The sequence below is a fragment of the Strix aluco genome, chromosome 20 (assembly GCF_031877795.1).
Source record: "Strix aluco isolate bStrAlu1 chromosome 20, bStrAlu1.hap1, whole genome shotgun sequence".
NCBI lineage: Eukaryota > Metazoa > Chordata > Aves > Strigiformes > Strigidae > Strix > Strix aluco.
In genome coordinates, this window is record NC_133950.1 from 5,223,053 (window position 1) to 5,245,329 (window position 22,277).

At 43.2% G+C, this 22,277-nt stretch overlaps 2 protein-coding genes across 14 annotated transcripts in view; one reads left to right on the forward strand and one right to left on the reverse strand.

The window, feature by feature from the left end:
* The window catches only part of SLC31A1 (solute carrier family 31 member 1), a 28,552-nt gene extending 28,271 nt beyond the window's left edge, over window positions 1-281 (reverse strand). The window contains exon 1 of one of the 6 annotated variants that reach the window (XM_074846549.1): window positions 163-281. In XM_074846549.1, the coding sequence (XP_074702650.1) occupies window positions 163-252 (90 nt within the window). In that variant the 5' untranslated portion in view covers window positions 253-281. Of the gene's footprint in view, window positions 1-3; window positions 61-162 lie in introns of those variants that run through there. The other 5 variants (XM_074846555.1, XM_074846552.1, XM_074846560.1 and 2 more) reach the window with 5 other exon arrangements.
* The window catches only part of FKBP15 (FKBP prolyl isomerase family member 15), a 28,054-nt gene continuing 5,960 nt past the window's right edge, over window positions 184-22,277 (forward strand). For 3 of the 8 annotated variants that reach the window (XR_012625874.1, XM_074846541.1, XM_074846547.1), the window contains exons 1-24: window positions 184-303; window positions 1,838-1,947; window positions 2,261-2,351; window positions 2,985-3,054; window positions 4,346-4,420; window positions 5,417-5,515; window positions 5,980-6,129; window positions 7,094-7,162; window positions 8,497-8,640; window positions 9,116-9,261; window positions 10,012-10,060; window positions 10,741-10,860; window positions 11,117-11,216; window positions 11,971-12,074; window positions 13,613-13,706; window positions 14,528-14,637; window positions 15,033-15,143; window positions 15,798-15,892; window positions 16,587-16,689; window positions 18,514-18,546; window positions 20,139-20,310; window positions 20,815-20,951; window positions 21,282-21,437; window positions 22,110-22,262. Coding sequence is in view for 7 of the 8 variants with exons in the window: in XM_074846541.1 (XP_074702642.1) it covers window positions 251-303; window positions 1,838-1,947; window positions 2,261-2,351; window positions 2,985-3,054; window positions 4,346-4,420; window positions 5,417-5,515; window positions 5,980-6,129; window positions 7,094-7,162; window positions 8,497-8,640; window positions 9,116-9,261; window positions 10,012-10,060; window positions 10,741-10,860; window positions 11,117-11,216; window positions 11,971-12,074; window positions 13,613-13,706; window positions 14,528-14,637; window positions 15,033-15,143; window positions 15,798-15,892; window positions 16,587-16,689; window positions 18,514-18,546; window positions 20,139-20,310; window positions 20,815-20,951; window positions 21,282-21,437; window positions 22,110-22,262 (2,544 nt within the window). In the remaining variant the exon portion in view is untranslated. Of the gene's footprint in view, window positions 409-1,837; window positions 1,948-2,260; window positions 2,352-2,984; window positions 3,055-4,345; window positions 4,421-5,416; window positions 5,516-5,979; window positions 6,130-7,093; window positions 7,163-8,496; window positions 8,641-9,115; window positions 9,262-10,011; window positions 10,061-10,740; window positions 10,861-11,116; window positions 11,217-11,970; window positions 12,075-13,612; window positions 13,707-14,527; window positions 14,638-15,032; window positions 15,144-15,797; window positions 15,893-16,586; window positions 16,690-18,513; window positions 18,547-20,138; window positions 20,311-20,814; window positions 20,952-21,281; window positions 21,438-22,109; window positions 22,263-22,277 lie in introns of all 8 variants that reach the window. The other 5 variants (XM_074846542.1, XM_074846545.1, XM_074846546.1 and 2 more) reach the window with 5 other exon arrangements.

Genomic DNA, 22,277 nt, shown 5'->3' on the forward strand with positions numbered 1-22,277 from the left:
CACCAGGCGACCGCCACGAGACCGGGGCTCCTCTGCCCCGCCAGCCCCGCGCCGTGAGCCCCGCCCCCCGTCAAGCCACGCCCCCACGACGTGCCCGCTAAGCCCCGCCCCGCGCGCCTTCCCTTCCTCTTCCCTCCTTTCCTTCCCCTCCCCTCCCCGTACCGGTCCTGTCCCGCCGCGGCCGGAAAGCGCTTCGCTGCCGGGCAACGTGTTTACGACATCGCGGGACGGCGGTGGCGGCTCCGTGACCATGTTCGGGGCGGCGGAGGAGGACGACGCGGATTTCCTGTCCCCCGCCAGCGGGTGAGCGGCCGGCGGGGCACAGCCGGGCCACCCCTCCCCGCCGCTGTGAGGGGGCGGCGGCGCGGGCAGGCCGCGGGGCAGCGGCCCCGGTGAAGCCTCTTTGCGGTGAGGCTCGGGCCCCGCGCGGGCGGGGCTGCCGCCACTCCCCCCCACTGCCCCCCCCGCGCCGCGCAGCCCGGGGCTGGGCCTCGCTGCTGCCCGGTGAGCGGCGGGCGGGCCCACGGCCTGCGGGGCCCTGCGGAGCCCTCCCCGGTGCCGGCAGGGCCCTGCCGCCGGCCGGGCGGGGGTCTCCTCCGATCAGCGAAACCCCCCCCGCGGGCGTCGGACCCGGAGCGCGGAGCGGACCTCCGTGCCTGGGTCTAGTCCCCGGTGTGTGCCCCCCTCTCCTGTCCCGCTTCGGTGGGGGCGGAGGGGCAGCCCGGTGCCCCCGGGCAGGGGCTGGTTGTCGGTGCGGGCCCCTCGGTGTTCCCGGCGGGGCGGGAGGCAGGCGGGCCCGGGGACAGGGACTCCGGGGTCTGAGTCCGCCTGCCTGGAGCCCCGGGCGGGGTTTTTCTTCGTGAGCTCTTCAGAAGGAGAAGGGGACCGGCTGAGAGAAATCGGAGGTTTTCGCTTAAATAGGGTGTAAGTGGGAGGTCTTGAAAACGCCGGTTTGGGGGATTTTTAAGCAGGGATGGCTACTTCAAGCGTGTTCAGCAGTTTTCAGTTTTTGTTGATATCGTTTTAATGTGTAGCACACTCAATTCTTCTAACATTGTGTAACTTGTTGCCACTTGAAGATTCCTCAGCAGTTGTAATTTCAGCTGTGCTCTTTCATCACCCTCTTCAAGGAGCTTCTGTTTAACAAATCTTGTAAACTAGACCTCTCGCTTTTTAGCAAATGGTTATTTTTTTTAAAGCATCTCGTGTAAAATGCTGCAGATCCACTGACAGTGGTGTTGTCCTTTGTGGATTCTGCTTCATAGTTTGAATTACTCACTTGTCCTGTGATGCCAGGAGTAGGTGAGCTTAAATGGGCTTAAAGCAGTAAAACTGCAAACAACGTATCTTGTTAAACATATCACGTTAAACCTTCTGCCCTTAGACAGGAGAGTATCTGTCATTTTAAGACTTAATGGAAGAATGTGTTTCCTGGACATTTCAAGAAGAAAAAGTCTAGTGCTGACTGGCGACTTCCCTGCTGTCGTGCAGTTTTTTTCAGTGTTGTATCAATCAGCTACTTCATATGAGGGTAGTCTTAGTTAATGCTTTAAAGTAACTTGTTTTTTTGGTGTAGTTTCAGTCCTCATTTGTTCCTTACAGTAGCTTTTGAGGAAGTGAAACACAATTGTAGCACTTACCCCAGCCTTTTCATCTAAAAGTTCTGCTTATTCAAAATTAAATGGTTAATTAGAATAGAGCTGCTTAATGTGCATCCCTTTGTTTATTTCTAAAGTGATGCTAAACACTTTATATTTGATACAACTTGCAATTAATGGTGTTCATTACCTATAAAGCCCGTGTAAAGTAAAGTAAAACAGTTTATTTCTCTTTCTAGTGCTAGATTGGCCTCTCTCTTTGGTTTGGATCAAACAGTCTCAAGCCATGGGAATGAATTCTTCCAGTACACCGCACCGAAGCAGCCTAAGAAGGGTCAAATGGCAGCTGGTAAGTAACTGGGCTTGAGCGTGGGGAAAAACTTTGCAGTGTGTGTCTTGCTGGGAGTCTGAAGGTCTCTGAAGAACAGCAGTGCAAATAATTCACTTATTTTTCTTGAATGATATGATCCTCTAGAGCCTCCCTATACCTGTTTACTCTGGTGGCCTTTGGTGTCTTTGGAACATCACTCTTTCTTTTTTAATCCTCTTTTGGAGTTATTTTTTTCCTGGGGGAAAGGATGTGTCGTGGCATTGTCAGTGGCCTGTGCATGTGGCAGTTCTGTATCACTGACAAGTATTCATTCCTGCTTTTTATTCTCCAGCAGGTCAGGCAGCCCAGAAGGCTCCTGTGGCCCCTGCAGCTTCAGGAGCACCATCAGTGTTCGTGGCCACTGCGGTTCATGCTTATCGATAGTAAGTGCAGTGGTGGTTTCCTGCATGACCTGTTAGAGTCTGTGTCTCTGGGAGCTTAAGACCTAATCATTAGAGGGAAGATATTTTTGGATGAGTGGGAAGAGACTATTGCTTATAGGCATGTGTCTGCACGGTAGAAAAGTACAAGTTGATTCAAGTTTCTGCTCAAAAAAAACGTTTCAGTTACTGTGCCAGTTCTGGGTTATGCAGTTGTCAAATAAATAGCAAATTCTGGATTTGGCTGTTACAGGGAGCTGCATCCTGGGGTGCTGGGCCTGACATTTGCACTGTTAAAAGGCAAAAAACTTAAAACTCTGTGAGATGCTCATGTCTCATAAATTCCCTCATGGAGAACCCAGGCATGAGCATAGAGTGACAGCAGTAAAATTCTCTGTCCATTTGACGCTGCCATCATTTGCACTGGGTCTGTGAAAAGAGCAGTCTTCAACTCAAAACTCCATGTAATCTGTGGGCAAGCAAGAAAGTTGTAATGTATTTAAGCTAAGAAAGGCTCCCTAACATTTTAGGCATGAGGAAAGGGACCTGAACTCTAAAGAAGAAAAACTCATCAACAGTAAAGAGAAATTTGAGGCAGGGATAGTTCTGCAGCTGAATATCTCGCTTGTCTTCCAGTACAAATGGGCAGTACTTGAAGCAAGGCAAGTATGGAGCAGCTGTAGTGGGGAACCATGCTACTAAAGAGGTGAGAAACACTTCACTTCTTTAACATTTTCATGCCAAGAGTGCACTGGTATGAGGCAGTGTTTCTCTGAGCTCACCAGAATGTCTTTGCTGTTGATGTTGGAGGTCTTAGTTCTGCTGCTGTTTACGCCTTCCTGCTCTCCTGGCTCTTCTTATGGCTCAGCCATTTCACTTGGTGACATCTTTCTTCTCTGCAATCCATGAGTTTGTAAGATCTCTTACAACTTGTGACTGAAATATTTTGCAGTGTTTCAGGCACTGCCCCTAGAAAATGTTTATGGAAGTGATTTTGATAGTTATTCAGAACGTCTTTGACAACTGGATCACAATCTGTACGTGTGAAAATCAATATAAAGCAAAATTTTGTCTAGTAGTACCAAGATGCTTTGCTTAAGTTTTGTTATTTGGTGTCAAATATCTCTTCTTCCCAAGCACTCCTCTAAGAATGCGGCACTGGAATGCCCAGTAGATTGGTGTGTTTAAAAGATAGTTTGGATATTCCTATCTGTCCTTGATGTTGGTATTTATGGTGTTTCCTATCCCCCAGTTCATGTTGTCTCACTAAGTTGCTTCTGCTTTGACAAGAACAAAAAAAAAAGTAGCTTGGTAAACTAATTCCTGAGTCACTGATCTGAGAAGTGTTCGAGTGTGGCCTTCCTGGGGGAGCTGGGAAGGACAGGACTAGCAGAAGGAAGCTAATGTGGCCTTTCTCAGGCTGCCTCTGTAATATCACAGCCTGCCCGCCGGGAACAGTTAGCAGATTACTCCCAGTTCACCGCCTGGCTGTGCTGAGTGCAGGTACATAAAGGAAAGCTCTCTTCCTTAGTAGATCGTGTCTAGTAGAGCCAAATATGTCAATATCGTGTTATATCTGCATTGTTTAGTGCTTGGAAATCTCTCTCCAACTTATGATTACTCAATCTGTTACATTGTTTTATGCCTGTATGCTGTGAATTGTGAGTTTTATGTATCGAAGGTTTAGTGCACCATCTTCTTATGTAGTAACTGCGAAAAATGTGGAATTAAAGCATCTTGCTTATTGTAAAATAATTAGTTTGAATTGTTTGATTCCTATAGCTAAATAAAGCTTACATATTTTCAAGAGGTTTTTAATAGGCATTACAAAACTGTGTTAAGTATTTTTGCTGTGAAAAATGCTGCTGCAAGGTGTATTTGACAAATAAATACTGTAATCTTAGGCTCAGAATTTGACAAAGCACACTAGAACTGAAGACGTTTTGAGTTTTTGCTTTTTGTTCTTTTTCCCCTGCCCAATTCCTTGTGGAATCCAGTACAGGATCCTCCTTTACATCAGTCAGCAGCAACAGATCACAGCTGCAAGGATCCATCCAGGCTTTGTACTCACGGTAAGACTCTGGATTAGAAAAGCATTCAGTGGTCTGTATTGTTTACAGCGAGCAGAAGTTGACTCTGAAATGCTTTCTTAAATCCTAGTTTATAGCCTTTGAGATCAGACATCTGACTGGCACAGCAAGAGGTGTCACAGGGACTGGGAGCACTGTTCTGCTGCTCCTCCTAACGTGTTGCTCAAGAGACTTGCAGCTGCCTTTTGCGGAACACTTCATCAGTAGATTTCATAACGCAAGTTTGTACGCTGTAGGAGGTGTATTATTACCTCTAGATCACAGAGGAGTTGTTTTGAGTTTTGCAGCCCTACAATGGATAGTAACAAAACAAAATTCCTTTTGCTATTAATTTGTAGTTAATACTGAGAGAATACAACTGAGCAAGCAGAAGGAAATGATAGCAAGGAAAGTTTTCTCTCTGAAATTTGACACTCAGCATTTTCCTGCTGATGAGAACTATTTGGAGCATTGTAAGTCATAAAATGGGCTCTCAGGAAGTTCTATTTTCTGCCAGTTTTACAGAACATTGGTGTGTTGATTTGTTGCTCCTAGCTTGTCATCAGGTGACACAAAATTTCTTGTTTTGATAGATAGACATTTTACCCTGAAACAGTAGAATCTCAGTCCAAATTTCTGACCAGGATGCTAGCTTGCTCTTTAGTTTTATAAGTGCATGTTGAAAGAGTGGGTTATATAGTCATAGAGCCTACCTTCAAAGAAACGTGAAAACTTTCACCACCTTGTGAAAGCTGCAGCTTCTATGAAGAACTTAATATTTGCTCAAGTATTTGAGTTATAATAATTCTTCCATGATAATGAGCACATAAATAAAAGATAATTTCTGCATTCTGAACTTGGGCAATAATACAGCAGGATTCTTCCTCTGCCTCTGCTTAATTTCAGTAGCTCTTATTTTAAGATTTTTGGATGTGAATTTTTTTTTTAGCTGAATGCATCTTTTAATGTATAACATAGGATTGATTTCCTTTCCCACAGGTTCAACCCAACAATTACAGTACGTTCTATGATGATCAGAGACAAAACTGGTCCATCATGTTTGAGTCGGAAAAGGCAGCAATGGATTTCAGTAAACAGGTAACTACTTACTCTGTGCAAGGCATGACTTGTTGCCCTGTTTAGAACAACAGGCAAACCAAGATGTATCTCTGAGAGCACCTTATCGCTGAAAGGTTCTAAGTCAGTTATATTTTTTCATTGAAGTTCAGCTTTGAGTATCTGCATGACCGTGAGGCAGGTCTGCAATGAGCCTGCCTGAGTTTTGTTCATTAGATACAAGCCTCTTTGAGGCAGGGACCCTCTCACTTCTGATGGGAATTTTGATCAAGATTCTCAAGTACTGTAACAGCAGTGGTTCTGTAGAGCAGAGGGAATTTACTCAGCAAAATTCAGCCCAAGGAGACATGGAATGCTTTGTAAGTGCATCTATAACCTGGGCTTGATCAGTACAGTAACAAATGCATCAAATCTGTAATAAGTCATAGTGGAACTTGCCAGTCTGTTTTAACAGCCAGAGGCACTGATAGGCTTTTCTTCTGCAGGTGTGCATTGCCAAATGCAACAGCTCCCCAGTGCTCGATTCAGTGCTCTACCAGGATCTCCTTCTTGGAGAAGGGCAGGGAGTAGAAGGAGGAGACTCTTTGGAGATCGCCTATACGGGCTGGCTGTTCCAGAACAACGGGCTTGGACAGGTAAAGACATTCCTGCCACCTCCTAAATCTAAGTGAGTGTGACAGTTGCTGGAAGGAACCTGCCGCATCTAGCATAGTATTGGTGCTGATGTTAAAGGTATTTTTTCAGTCACTTATGGCACCATAAGTGAAGTCGTGTTACCTATAGAATAATAAGGGATTCCATTACTCTTCAGGAGGAGGTGATTGAAATACTTTTAACTTTCATAGGCACTCTCACACAGTAATATTAGTGAAAATGGTGAGAAGGGACAATGAAGGTAGCTGTGCTCCTTTGGAAACAGCTTGAGGAGGTGATAAGAAGGGCCTTGTCTGACACAAAGTGCATTTCCAAATACTAAAAGAATGAGATCGCTTTTACATCCTCTACAGCTGCGTCCAATCCAGTTTGCTAATAAAAGAAATACTTTAATGTTTCAAAGCATTACCTTTAAAGCACTTCTACTGGTTTTACTGTTGGCAAAATTCACGACAAAGGGTTTTGCATTTGCACCCATCTGCAGTTGACTCTTTTTGCTGTAAAACAATTTTTTGTTTTTTGTTGATCTGCCTGGCATGCTTCTCTCTATGTACCAATGGGACATAGCAGAGCTTATTTCTAACCTCCTGAAAGAGTTGTTCAGCTGCGTATGTCTTAGTTTAATGTACAAAACTTCTAGACAGTTGTTTGCTCAATATAAATCTGTCATGTAGTGTTTTACTTTGCCCGATCCTGTCCTGACTATCAAGCTCAAAGCAGTTTTAAAGTCTGAGTCTCCAGCTACCATTCACTTTAAGAAACTGAACTGTGCAATGGACTAGAAGCTGTAGACTTGCTCTGTCTTACGTCTGTTGAGAATTAATTTTGGAAGTAGCAGTATCACATAAGAGACTGTAGGAGTTTATGGAATGTGTAAAGTAGCGTTCAGAATCTTGAAACAGATGGGAAATCCATGTATTTTGTGTTTGTTCTTCAACTCTGCAGGTGTTTGATTCAAATGTTAACAAAGACAAGCTGTTGCGGCTGAAGCTGGGATCTGGAAAGGTCATCAAGGTAGAACTGGCACTTTCATTATAATAACTGAAGTCTTAGAGCTTTGAATTACTGAAAATCTTGTTCAGGATTCATGCATGCTATCTGATTGTCATGTTTCATTTGATAGGAAACACTCTGTAACAGTGACTGATATTTTTTTCTTCATAATTGGCACAGTATAGCCCAGTCTCCTTTTCAATAGCAGTGTTAGAAAGAAGTTGTTGTCCTGTTTGGTAAAAAGGAAGCTTCCTGTCTTCAAGAACTGGGTTTTTCAGAGTGGTGTTTTTGTCTTTGTTTTTCTGGAAGTCACTTAATCTATGACCCTGTTCTCTAGGAACCCTATTTTTGAAGGAGGATTTCAATGTGAGAAGTTCAGATTCCTCCCCACTCACTGTGGCTCAGAAGCAGAGCATCAGATAGCTCTGATACAACACCTGGGAGAAGGGCATGGGAGGGTGAGGACAACTGTCAAGTTTTAGGATGATCTAGTAAAAAATAGTACTACTGCCTAGAATGGTTTTACCCTCTAACTCAAATCATGAGGGTTTTGGCTGTGTAATAATTTTTCAGTCCAGGTGATATGATACTCCCTTATATTATTCCATAAAATCCGGTTGTGAATCAGAGATGCTCCTGTTCAAGTCACTTCCATTATCTGAGTAATTCATATATGACCCATTACAAGTTGTCCTTTATTGAAGATTATTTGTCTACTTTATTTGTTTTAATGTGTATCTTCTTATTAATGTTGCCTCCTGTTAAAGGCCGGCATCCATTTGACAGTTTGCATTGTTCTAACTTCACTACAACTGTTTTCTGTGGGTGCTTTGTAAATCTAACCATAGCGATTTGGAAGTGATCTCTCAATGATATGGAGTCCTGCTCTTTCCCTGAATGCTGAGAGGGGTCACCACTGTGTGCCCTGCAAGCCACCTGCAACTGCAGAATTTGTGCACACAGCACAGCATGCAGTTCTTTTCTCCAGGATATCCGTGTGATCTGTGATAGCTGCTTAAGTTACAGTATTTAAAACTTGAAACAGATTTCTGGAACCATACGGAGACCTGGAAGCCTCCAGCCTTCGTGCTCGAGATTGCTGTATCCAATTGCATTATGAACATGTTGGGAGCTGTGTCTTTATTCTTAAGTTAATGTTGTGATTTATAACTGGCCACTACGATTCATTGTAAGACAAAGGTTTAGTGCTGCAGACTGAAAATGAATAGGATTTTACAAGAATCTCCTATAACTGGTGCCTGAAGGTGTCTTAGTCAGTGTAATTAAAAGAAACTGTAATGTCACTGATCAAACTGTTTTTTTTTTCTCTTTTGTTGTGTCTCTGAAAACCACAGGGATGGGAAGAAGGAATGATGGGGATGAAGAAGGGAGGGCGAAGATATCTCATCATTCCTCCAGCATGGGCCTACGGGGCTCAGGGAGTGGCTGGCCGTGTCCCTCCAGACTCTACTTTAGTTTTTGAGGTGGAAGTTAGGCGGGTGAGTGTCTCCTGCCAAGCGTTTGTTTTGCATCTGCTTTGTGGCTGTTGGGTGACAGTGTCTGTCTGCAAGGTAAAAACCTGTTGGCATAAGAACTACAGCTCAGAAACTGTTATAAACCATATACCTCAGGAAGATACATATCTTTAATTTACAAAAAAAAAAAAAACCAAAACCCAACAACACAAAACCAAAATCCTAAACCCAAAAAATCCCTCTAGGCTGTTTACTGAGCTATGTCTGTTCTAACTGTCTTGGGATCTTTTCATTGTCTTATTTGTGAGTCACTTGGGAAAACAAAATACTCAGTGAGGAATGACAGGATGTAAAGACTCAGCTTCTCCAGTTGTGAATCAGTTGTATGCTTTTACTTGAGGTGCGTGATCTTGACAAAGGAGTAGTCATCAGAAATAATCAAATTGCTGAAAACTTGGGAACCCAGGATAACATCTTTTTTTCTTACGTGCTTTTTAAGGTGAAGTTGGTAAAGGAATGCTCTGGTTCAGATGGACAGAGTGTTAGTTCAAGGGATTCTCCTGCACCTTCTCCAGTACCCAATGCAGATGGCTTCTCTGCAGACACTGGTTTATTGCCTCCATCTACGATACCTCCAAAGCCTGGGTAAGAAGCAGCACAGCTAAAACAACTTGGTGTATTAAAAGATGGCGACATTCATAAACATGTGGCACAATGCTGCATTAACACATCGTGTGGTAAATGTGGGTCCTCTGTGTGCCAGCCTAGTGCTGTCAGTGCAGGGCAATGCTTGCTACCAAGGGTTGCAGGAGATCTTCTGCTTGAATACTGACTTCCGGATTTAACGAAATCGATGTGGGCACAGATGCAAGAAGTAATTCCTCTGTAGCATTACTGAGCTCTAGTGTGATTAAGCTGTACGGGCACTTCTCATCTCAGGTGGCAGTATAGTCATAAGCTGGTCTTGGGTCATGGCTGATTTGTTTAATTGCAAATTTTACATTGTCGTTTGTTTCTTAATTTAACTAAATGGGTCAGTCACCCTTTTTGGGGAGTTCAAGTTTAAGTGCTCTTTTTGTTGCCATATGTAGTTTGTTATTGGAAGTGGTTAAAATTGTTTGAAGCAGAACGTGGTCATTACAGCAATCAACAAAAATCATCCTTCTATAATCAGCTGTTCCACAGCCATGGAACTTGCCCATAATGATGTTCGGAAATCTGCAGATAATGTTGCAAAGAATCTTCCAAAAGTAAGCTAAAAGAATGTTCGTGATACAAGAAAATGGCTTTCCTAGGCGAGATGTATTTGACAGTATTTAGAAATGCAGAATATTGGATCTTGAATTTCAGTTTTGTTACTCTCTGATATCAGTATACACCTATTTGGCTTTTCAGGGAGCCAGCTGTTCGGGCCAAGTCAAACTCCATCAGTGAACAGCTAGCAGTAAGTGTTGTTTTTTCCTAACTAATTTGAAGCCTTCAGTAGGGAAGCTTGGTTGGTTTCACCTCTGCATTTGGTTATTGCTGAAGAGAAAGTGAATGTCATGCAAGCAAGACACTCTTAAATGTTCGCCTTACTAACAGCAGATTAGGGCCTTGTTTCTGAAGGGATTAGCAGAACAGGAGGAACCTCAGTCCCAGTTCCTGCTCTTCAATACAAAATTACCTTGACCTTGTGGATACTCACAAGGCTAGTTGTTGTCTTGGATAAATGGACAAATTTTAAATGGATAACAAAGAGTAATTGGGACGTTCAGTATAAGTTTATATACCTACATGAGAAGAAGACTTTTTGCATGTGCCTCAGGGTAGAAAAAGCTGCTAAGCAGCTTCCTCAACACATTTTCTTCTTGTTGCTGTGTTTTGTGCAGGAATGGGGTTTTTTTTTTACGTAGTGACAGCAATGTCATCCCAGAAGGAGAGTATATAAGGCAAGCCAGATTAACAAATCCTCAGTGTCATCTTGTGTGCTTGAAAAACAGTTTTTCAGAGTCATTGAAAAATTGAAAGAACCAGAATTAAGGCAGTAATTTAGAAGAGTCTAATCCTGACAGATGTGTCTGTAATATCTGAAAAGCCTGGGCTGAGAGACAAAGGAAGAGTAACTGCAAACATTTCTTTTAGAATCCAGATGTAGCAAAGGCAAAGCTAATTTCTCGGATGGCTAAAATGGGACAGCCCATGCTGCCTTTCCTTGCCGGGACAGCAGGTAGTCAACTTGACTCCAGTGACTCGGAAATAGAGGTACATCACCAATCACATTTATGTGACTTTTTTTTGATGCTTTTTCTATAGTGTGAATTCCTTAAAGTGGAGTCCGCAGCAATAGCTCTCCCTTTGTACAGGGCAAGCATACTCTGTGGCAAAAGGGTTTAACAATTCCCCTGTTCCTATCTAGTTCAGTTGGGTTAATTGGGTAATACCTAGTCTCAAGTGATCTTGGGTTCAAACTGTTTGCTCGTTCTTTAGCATGCCTTGTAATACGCAGAAATGCTTTTAGGATCCAAATACACTGAGAGGGACAGCACAGCCAGTGGCTTCATCTTCAGTGAGACCATCACAACCAGCTCATGCAGTACTGCCCACAGTGTCCACACAAGGTAATGTGCTGGTGAGCCTGGGCTTGGTATGGAGAGATTTCACTTATTTGCAGGTTTCAAGTACAAGGGCTCTACAAATAAAGGATTCCCTTCAGGAACTGAAATGGGAACTGATAGATAGCTTCTAATAAGGTTTGCTGATCCAAAGATCCATAGATAGACTAATTCATGAAGCACAAGACTGAAGACCTTGGAGTATGTCTTTGTTGTGAGCTTGTGCACACATTAGTTACCACAATGTATGAGCTGCTCTGTCATCGTGTGTGCTGGGTGGCTCTGAGATTTCTAGGACATGTGATTTGTAAATGCAACCGTTACAAATCCTTTCCCAGTGCACAAAAATTTTTCTGTTTGAAAACGATGGAAGTAAGATTGATGGGCATCAGAGGGCTGGCAGCTCTGGAGTGGGCTTGACTTGTCTTCCCATGATGGAATACTAGTGTCAGCTGCTGGTCAGCTGAGCAGTCTTTAGAGTCAGTCTGAATAACATCTTGTGTCAGTAAACTTCAGAGCTACCTTTGTTTGAATGAAAAGAGGTTGTCTAAATGTAGCTAGAAGTGGAATTTCTGTGAAAGATTACTCTTTTCTTGACCTTTTATCACTTGCTTGACTGGATTTAATTTTCACAAGGCTGCAGACAGGCTTATGTTAATTTTTGCCTATTTAGTGACTTTTTTTTGGCCATTTCCCACTGGATGAGGTAAATTATTTCTAGCTACTTTATGGCACGCTGAATTTCTTTCTTCCTTTTCAGTACCTCAAGGATCTGGTTCTACACCCCCAGTATCTTCTGCTGCTTTAATACCTGCAACAATCCAACCCCATTCAGCTCTGCCTGGAGGAGCACAGGGCTTTCAGGTACCAAAATGAAATGAAGGACAATATTGGCACTTCTGTCCTTTCTCATAAGTCTTACTGTCTTGTCCGTTGCTGGGAGCAAGGACTTTGTAGCAGCATGTAAGGATGAGAGTCCCAGGCTGTTTCCTGTGACTCTTCTTTGGCATTTTCAGGTTTCTGTCATGTGCCTCTTAGAATATAATCAAAAAGGGCTAATTTTCTGTTTGCTGATGGCTTCTTAAAGTTGAACTAAGAGTTAACCAGACTTGAATATCTGCTTTTCTAATGGATAAAATAAAAACTTCTCAGTACTTCTAGAGCAGGTGAAAAGAAAAGCATTTTAGGTTGGAATTTTTCTTGCTCAGCGTCTGTTTTTTCTGTGAGAGCTCATCTGCACACTTAATGTGTTTGTGAGTCATGGGTTTTCATCCAGCAAAAGAAAAGTCCTTTTAAAAGGCTTGTGGTGCTGCTGGTGTAAAGTGATGCCACGTGCTTGCTAACAAGGAAACTTTGGGGGCTAAACACACAATGTATTTTCCACATCAGGTAGCAAAGACTTAGTACAAAACTATTGTACAAACACTTCTGTAAAGTCTAAACCCAAGCTTTTTGCTGTCTGCTTTCTGTAGTTATTTTCACTTATCCTGTTTTCTGGAGCTTTTGGAAATCAGTGGCCTATGTCGCATAGGTGCCCTGTTTAATTTTAAAGCATTCAGGCAGAGGAAGAAAACATCTGATATTAATAAAAACACTATGTTTAAAAAAAGGCCAAAAAAACCAAACCACAAAACAAAAAAATGCAAAACCAAAACCTCACCAAAAAAACCCCCACACAAACCCCAAAACTGGTGTGGCACTACGTTCCTTTGGCTTTGCATTTTCCTGGTGTTGAAAATGAGGAAGGTGTGGCAAGTAACAAGATAAGCTTTTCTGTTTGTTGAAATAGAAACTAGTCATTTAAAGTGAAATTTTAATCTGACAGTGATTTGGATATATTGTTTTGAAAACTTGACTCCGATGTCTCGAGTTCTTCTAGCAACTTTGCCTGAGTTGTATTGTACCTTTTCTTTTTTTCCTTGCCTGAGAGAGTAAATTGGTATGAGTGGGGTACTTGTGGCATTAATGTGTTCTTCAGTCTGTTTAGCTCCTGATGAGCACTGAGCAGTAAAGTTGCAATCCAGTTGTGTTGCACTTTTTGAGCCCTTCCTAGGAATAGCTTTGTGTTCAAGTTAGCATAACTTCAGAGTGAGCTGTTCACATGCTGATCTTTGCCTCTCACAAACGCAGGGTAACGTGCCTTTGCTTGAACTTCAGTGAAGAAGGTAACGTACTAAGCTGTGGTAACTTGAACACATATCTAAGCCTTGAAAGAAGAGTGACTGTTATTTTCCCTTTACTGTGACTGTTGTGTAATTTGACTGCCCGCTCCTTAATTCTCTTTTTTTCTTTCCAAATATCATCCCTGTTCTGGGGCTTAAAAAATGTGAAAACCACTTAAGTGTGAGGAGGGGGAGGGAAGTAAGAAAACATATTCTAATCTACTGAACTTGTTCTGCCAGGCATATCCAGGAATGGCATTTGCTTACCCCCAAACTGCTGCATCTGCTTCTCAACTCCAGCCTGTAGGACAGATGTATCCCACGCCTTACCAAGGTATGTTTAAAAAAGTACATGCTTTTCAAAAGGCTGCAATACCTGCAGTAAACTGTTTATTTTAGGTAGCAATGGTAGCATACATATTCATCCTGTCTGTAGCGCCGTGCTGTTTCACAAATTCTTATTTTTTAATACCAAATAGGGGCAAGCATTTCCCAGTAAATACCCATCTTTTTCTTACCTTAAGGAACTTCATGCAGTGTGAAAGGGGATGGAATTTCTAGGTGTATTCCTAAGGCTCTGTATTACTAAAGGTATTTTATAGCTGGTGCTTCCAGTTATAAATATAACTGTAATGTTAAACAGCTATTCTACCAGGCAGGAAAATAGTCTAGGTGTACATGTAGAGGCCTTTACTAAGTGAGAGGACACAGCCCAAAAAAAAAGGTGCAACCTAGGAGGGACTAAAGGCATTTAAAGAACCGCTTAGGTAATCCCTGTTGGTGAAGACTGGAGTATAGCTGAACCTTTCTTGGAGCACATTTTTTTCAGTTCAGAGCTTCAGAAGCCAGTCTCCATTCCTCTTGATTGATTGTACCTCTTTGTGTACCACTGTTCCGTGTGTCTGGGGGTTTCTGTCTTGTTGACCCAAGGGCCGTCACGTGGTCAAGAATTTCCTGTAGTCATAAACCTGCCTATTCATGTTATTTGGAAAATACCTACATTATTAGTTTTCCAGATACCATGTCCCTTTTATTTCTGGGAAGAGAGTGGCTATTGTATCTAGCAGCCTTCAAACTGCTAAGCATTGCTTTTGATATGTTTGTATATAGGCACTTTCCCCCTGTGACTATAGGTCTCTCTCATTTCCATTCAAGCACCTGGGGATGTTACTTCCTTTTTGATGACAGAAGCTCGGCAGCACAACACTGAAATCCGAATGGCTGTTAGCAAAGTAGTAGATAAAATGGATCATCTGGCTGCCAAGGTAACGTATGGCATAGGCAGGCTTGTTGATGAACCTACTGCTATTCGCTCTCTAAATGTAGTCTGAGGAGTTGGCTCTATTTAAATGCCTGCATTAAGTTTGTAAGTGATGGAAATTCCAGTATTATCAGACCTTGAAGTGGTAGCAATTCAGCTACTATGAACAAGCTGAGTCTAGACTTGTGGGGAGGTGCTGTCTCTTGCAGTCTTAAATATCACACGATGCATTGTGTTTGGGGAGACTGGCTGCCCTTCAGGAGATGTCACAGCTGATACAGTAGTGTATACCCTACAGCTGATCAGATGGAACAGTCAAATGGATCTTTGCAGATGTCTGACTCTTACCTACACCCATAAATTTATTTCATCTGGTTTAAGAATGGCTTATTCCTGCAGGTGGAGGAGTTGAAGAAACAAAACGCTGGTAACAGCTCACTACTGCCTGGTATCTCCTCTGTTACTATGGAAGCCTCCATGATCATGAGCAATATCCAACGCATAATCCAGGTGAGCCTGGCCAGCCTTGTTGGGCTACTTCCGTAAGGAACTGGAGCCCACTGCGTGATTCCTCATGAGGATAGCTGTACTGGCTTGGCCCAAATACCCATCCACCCATGTGTTCTATTTTTGCATGGCCAAAACCAGCTGCCTAGGTAAGAGCATGAGATACACGATGATTTCCACCCCTCTGCCCCTGAAAAAAGCCCTTCTCAACAGAATGTATTTTGGGTACTTTCTGAGCCAGAGTTGATACACTGGCCTTGGCAAAAGGTTCATGCTGGAGAAATTCAGCCTCTTCTTAAACCGTTATAGACTTAACCCATGGCATCCTGCAGAACGGAGTTTCACAGCTGAAGTACCCTGTTGCAAGAACTACTTCTGTTTTTCACTACTTAGTCTTATGCTTTGTAGTTTTTCTAGGCAGCAGCCTTACAATCTTGGGTTTTGTGGGTGAAAAAGTCAACCAGACCAATATTCTCTAGAACGTGGTTTGGCAACCACTGTGCCAGGATTGCTGCTGAAGGTAGCACGGTGCCTTCCTGTGATGTTACCACAGAAGATAAATTTTACCACTGTACTGTATCTGCACAAAACAAAGGTTTAGGTGCTGCTGCAAGGAAGTCCAAGTAAAGTGAATATTCATGCTGTGCTATGCTTTAGGAGAATGAGAGACTGAAGCAAGAGATATTTGAGAAGAGCAGTCGGATTGAGGAGCAGAATGAGAAGATCAGCGAGTTAATTGAGAGAAATCAGAGGTAAGGAGTGGGAGGGTACAGCCTCTCTGCACTTACTAGGTTAGTCATAACTAGGCATGACACTTGGTTAGGCATAACTAGGAGGGGGGTTCTTTAGGGTAGAGATATGTTCTGATGGTTATAATTGGGGATTTTTATGGTATTAAAAGTGTGGGTGTTCACACACATATGCACACACCCCCACAGGGCACATCTCCACAACAGTGGTTTACAATAAACGTGAATGTATAGAAGGGGAAAAAAACCCTCATGCTATCTTCTTTGAGCATGCTTGCTCTGCTTCTGGGAGTTACTTTACTTTTGCTAGCTTTTTAGTAAGGTGGAAGAAATTCTAGGGGATGTGGTGTCCCTAGTTTCACTGTTGGGTGTGTGTTCCATTCCGTTTTGAGAAGGGGAATAACTTGTTTAAGGAAGTGGAAAAGATGAATGGATATCAGGTTATCAAAACTCTTGACTATGTGATGGGAACATTAGACATATGGCAGAGAGGTAAAGCCCTTATCCAAGCTGATATAATCTCTGCTGTGCCAGGCACACCCATTCCACCCTTTTGAGATCAGGCTCCTTTTAGTGCAGAATTGTCTGGGGCTTGTCATGAAGAAAACTGCTTTGAAATACACCTTTTCTATCTGAGCCTTTTGCTCCAAGTCCATGTCTTTATGCAAACACTCATGCAGTCTTCCCCTGTTCACAGATACGTCGAACAAAGTAATTTGCTAATGGAGCAGAGGAACCATTCACTGCAAACAACAAATGAAAACACACAGGCAAGGGTGTTGCATGCAGAACAGGAGAAGGTAATGGTGACGATGAGCAGAGCCATAGACCTCTGGCTGCAGCCAGGAAAGGGGCTGGTTCTTGCACTAAAACATGCTGAAGCCTTGTTAGGCAAGGCTTAAGTCAGTTCTCTTACAAGACAACTGTAGTTCTGACCTTATGTTTTGAAAGCTTTTTTGAGAAAAAATTTGAATATCATTTTCATGGCTTTCATGACAAAAGCAGCACGGAGGGTATAAATGTGGATCTTTATGCTGTCATAGCTTTAATATTCTTATCTTACAGGAAAGTGTCTGATTTATTGTTAACTTTGTAGGTATATAGCCAAGATGTTGGGGAATTGTGTATATCACAGGGCTTTGTTGGGTTCAAAATGTACTTATTTAGTTGCACTGATGGTTTCAGAAAAGTTTTATTCCTTCTGTTTAACTGATAAAGAGTGAATGCAGCTATAAGAAAAAAATATTTCCTACTAGAGTTTCTTCATTGCACTTTTGCACTTTTTTAATACTAATCAAAAGCTGTTTATTTCTGTTGTGCTTTTGTGAAAGGGGCTGCTGGGAAATAGCTTTCAAACCAGTTAAATGCACTTATGCATGGCTGCATACCCTGTAATGTCCACTTACGACAGCCTAGCCCAGGTAGGCTAGCTTTGAGATCTGTCTCATGGTGTCTTCTGGGCTTTCTCAAGCACTGGCTTCTTAAATTACACCAACTTCAGTCTTGCACCATGCTCCCCTGCTGGGTTTTGTATCTCTCCAATTCAAATGTGAGATGATAAATGCTTACTCTGCATGAGGACAATAACTCAGCACACCTAAAAATAACAGAAACTGCTGCTTTCCAAAGTATGCTAGCAAGTATGCTAAAAAATAGAGCAATATATGGCTGATAATTGTATGCTGGTGTGAGCAGACAGTAAAGGAGGACTGTATTTTCCCACTGAGAGGTCATGTACCTGTAATGCATAGGGAGTGTGAGAGATTATAACCAGGAATAAGTCAGATCAAAATAGTAAATAAAATTCCCTTCTGTCAGTAAGCACAACATCCAGTTTGCATGATAAGTAACTTGGGGAGGAAGCATCTTTTGGAAGTGTAAGATATGATCTTCAGGAATCTTTTGAGCCTCATCTTCAACAGGACTCCACTTGATTCACAGTCACTGCCTAGGTGATAACACTATTACATGAACAGACTTCAGGCTAGACCAGAAAAGACTTGCACTGGGAGATGATTTCCCCTATTTTTGTGAGACTGTTGACTGTAAATATGAAGGCTGGTATTCCTTCCTCTTCCTTCTATCTAACCTTGCTCTGTGACTGCAATTGCCAAGATCACTATGGACAGACAGAATCAGGGAAGAGAATTTTAAGCTATTTTATCTATTCTTTACTTAAAAATAGGGACGCACAATTTATTTTATGATACAGGCCAGGCATCTGTACCCAGGATCACTGAGAAGAGCTATTAGGAGCTTGCTGCTTTTGGGTTTTAGATCTTCAACCCTGGCAGAGCCCATCACAGCTTTAGCTGAAGGCTTCATGTACCGTAAGGATAAGTAATACACCGCACTCTCCAGTGCAGTGAAACAGTAGGACCACTCCTACATCTGGGGTGTTTGTACCTGTAAGGATGCCTTTTAGCTGCTTTCTTTTTAAGCCAGGCTTCACTACCTTTTTCTGTCTAAGCTTTTACAGTTCTATGAATAATTTAAAGGCTTCTCTGGCATGCCTTAGGCTCCTGTAATGAAGCATTTTGCTTTTCTGATGATGATTAATGCCTCTGCCTTTCAAGTTGTGTTCTTAACTCTTCCTGTTTCCTGTCACTGCTTTCTCTTCCTAGCGCATGCTGCCAGTGGATCGGGGCTGGGACCAGGTGAGGCAGTGTGTCTGCTGACTGTGTAGGTGATAGATAATTGTGCCCTAGTGCCAGCCCAGCTTCCTCTTGAACTAGCTAGAAGCTGATTGGCATGAAAAGAATTGCCTCAGATCTTTAATTAGCACGGATCTTCAACTTGGAAAAGGGCTTTGTAACTGGCCCCCTCTTTCTTGGGGAGCACTTTGAAAGAGCTTTGTCACATTGCTGCTCGTTTCACCTCCCCCATGGGAGAAATAGGTCACGATCATATAATTGTCAGAGCAGATACAGATCACACAAGACTCTTGGTACCTGAAAGCTGGAGGCTGGAGCTGAGCTAGTTTAGATATGAAGCATTCACTGCAGAAACTTAAGTTTAGTAACAGTTCCTGGCATAGGATTTCCTTTTGATTTTTCTTTATTTGCCATTAAAGACAAAGTCAAGTGTTAAAATAACCTTTAGATATGCCATGGGGCTTTGTGGTGTTTTTAGCATACTAGGAGTTAGTATCTTGAACTGCAATGAGACATTTATAGAAACATAAGAGGAAAGCAGATCTGGTTTTAGCCAGTCTCTGTTGAAATGCTGCCTCCTCTTTAAAATTAACAGTGTACTATCCCAGCCAGTATCATCCTTGCTATAGTTGGAACAATTTTCCTCACAGCTCTTCTCTGCCAGAAGGTGGTGGTCCTAGTCTGAAGGGAAGCGCTTTACCTCCTCTTATGGGGATAAAGCAGAAAGAAACTCCAGTTCTCCTGAACTTATCAGTTACAAGAACATGAAAGCCTGTTGGGAATCTGAATGTGGGCGTAGATATCAAAGCTGTTTAGGTATTCCCTGCAGCAAGTGAGGTTTTCTGAGGAGTGTAGTTCTGTCTTTGCAGAGCATCCTCTGGATTTTGTTTCATGCAACAAGATTAGGAATGTGACTTTGTGTCTTTGTCTTGATGCCTTGAGCTGCTCCTAACATATTGTTTACAAGTTGTCTAACAAGCTGTTATTAGTACCTGGTTCTACATGAGTCACTGATTTTGAGCAATGCTAAATCTAAACAGGTCAACAAATTACTGTGAGAACTATGCTCCAAAATGACAGCCTTGCCCGTGTGGGCACCTTGAGGTGGCTACGTGCTGTGTGCTCTGGAGGGAAGGTGCTCTTTTGGCTGAACAAACCTGTGTTTTGTGTGGCTTTTCAGTGATTTGTAACCTTATTGGAGATAACTAGATGTTGGAGCCCAGGCTTTTACTTGAATAGATGTCGTCATAGCCTGAAAACTCTGAGCAGAGCCACCAGGCACTGGTACTAGTCTTAAAAACATGTTTAAGATTTTCAGGAAAACTCACCGAGTTGGACTAATGTGATGATGAGGTTGTTGGTGCAACTTTCTAGTCAGCCTGGACAGGTTACAGCCAAACAACTTAGAGTAACATGGCAAAAAAGTTACTGTTACCTCTTCAATTGGAGATGTCTGTGAGGTGCTGGACCCCAGCACTTCCCCGATAAGGTCTCCAGTACCTTATCAGTTCTTCCTGTGAGAACAGTTCTGGTGCCTCCTCGCACTCACACATTGTTTTTTTTGTCCCTTTTCCCTGCTCTGTTTTGTGGTACAGGCCAAAGTTGCAGAGGAGTTAGCAGCTGCCACAGCACAGGTTTCCCAGCTGCAGCTGGAGCTGACTGCCCACCAGAAGAAGGAGATGGACCTGAGGAAGCAGCTGTCTGCTGCCTTGCAGGAGGCAGAGCGACATGAGACACAGCTCAACAAACTGCACGCACAGTTAGAAGGTAAAGCTTCTTGTGCCTGTCCCATGAGAGCTCCTTCCTGTCGTTTTCCTCTTTTATAAGTCATAGGTTTTTCCTTTCCTCGGGGGTATCTATTCCTGCTTTCCCTAGGATCAGTCACGAGGGTATCGAAGAAGGATATTGATGCACTGAAATGACTGAAGGGTGTGTGCGTCCTTGTTGCCACTAAAAGGAAAGTGGGCCAGATCAATGAACAACATCATCCTGTCACAGCCTTTTGTAGAAGCAATCTCTTGGCATTACTGTCTAACATCTTGTAGAGGAACCAGAGATGTTCCAATGGTTGAAAAGTTAAGATAAAAGCTGAGATATAAGCACTGCCATTTCACAGAAGAAGCTCTTGATAAATTCTAGTTCCCACTGCAGGTTCAAGACATGGTTTTGGTCTCATTGTGCAAGAGACACTGTTCCTTCCCATCAGCTCCCAAATGCTTTAACCTAAAATATAAGTAGTGCTGAAACCCACAGTAAAGTGTATTTTTGCAGAGCTCCAAGAAGCCTCTGAGGACACTCAGACTAGATTCAAAGCTGAGAAGCAGAGCCGCAAACAGCTGGACATGAAGATTACAGCACTGGAAGAAGAGCTAACGGACCTAAAGGTGGAAAAGGAGACTCTTGAAAGGGTATGTCCAGTGCCAGCGTTAGAGAGACGTGCAGGCTTTCAGTTGTCTGCTGAAATTTAACCCAACGTTCTTGCTTGTAAACGTGCAAGTTGGGTAAATCTTGAGTCATCTGCAGGCAAGGTTCCCTGTGCTGGTGGATCCTTTGTGCTTATGTGATTGATTTATTTTTTTAATATCCTAGCCAGTAATGTGTTAACCTTCCTACCTCTAAAATAATCTCCACTTGATTTTAAAGTGATAAGATTCCCTGCTCAAAGAAACTTTCTGCACGAGGAAGAGAAGCTACTTTGGTGCAGCCTGGTTTATTCTAGGTCCTGTTCTGTATTGCAGAATCTTGCAGAGAGGAAGAAGAAATCCCTCTCAGAGAGAGCTCAAGCAGAGGAAGAGATGGAAGAAATACGCAGATCATATCAGCAGGAACTGGACAAGCTTCGACAGTTGCTGAAAAAGGCACGGACTTCGACTGACCAGGCAGCAGCAGAGCAGGTGAGGAGTCATGGGAGCTTCTCCAACAAGTAGCTGGAAGGCTTGTAGGGACCTACAGGTAGGAAATAGTTGTGAAAAGCGCTCAGGTAGTGGGCGAATGAAAACATTATCTGCTTGATTTTAGGGGTTACTTTTAACACAGGGTTCACTTTGTTGTCTTTCTAAAATATCCTGGTGTTTGTTGGCCCTGCTTCTGACTTTGGGATTGACACTGATGTCTCTCTAAGGAAGTGCATGATTTGAGTAGGCAGGAAGGCTGCCGGGTCCCAGCCGTTCTCTGACTCGAATCACAGGCCACTGGCGTGGCTGCAGAGTGGTGGTGCAGCGTTGATGCAGGCTGGCACGCAGCGTCACATTCAGGCTGGGTCAAACTGAGCAGAGGAGAGGCACCAAATTGAGTTCACAGTAGAGAGAAGAATACAGGACTGCTGATGAGTGAAAGGCTGCTTAGGAATATGCCAAGAGATCTGAAATGGAGCCAGGCCTGAGGGATTGTGGCTGGAATTGAACTCTGAGAGGTGTGGGCAGGAGCTGGTGACAGCAGCAGAGCTGCCATCTGCATGTAGGATTCCAGCCTAGGGCAGGAGATGTTGTCCAGCCCCGAGCTTTCAGCCACTTGTTGTGCAAATACAGATTGTGTGTGTTCCTAATGATCTCTTACATGATGGGCAGCTATCACTCATCCAGGCAGAGCTGGAATCCCAGTGGGAAGCCAAATGTGAACGTACGCTGGCCTCAGCCAAGGAGCAGCATGTTAGACAGTACCAGGAGGTGTGTGAGCAGAGAGATTCCCTGCAGCAGCAGGTGTCCCAGCTGGAAGAGAAGGTAAAAGGCTGTTCT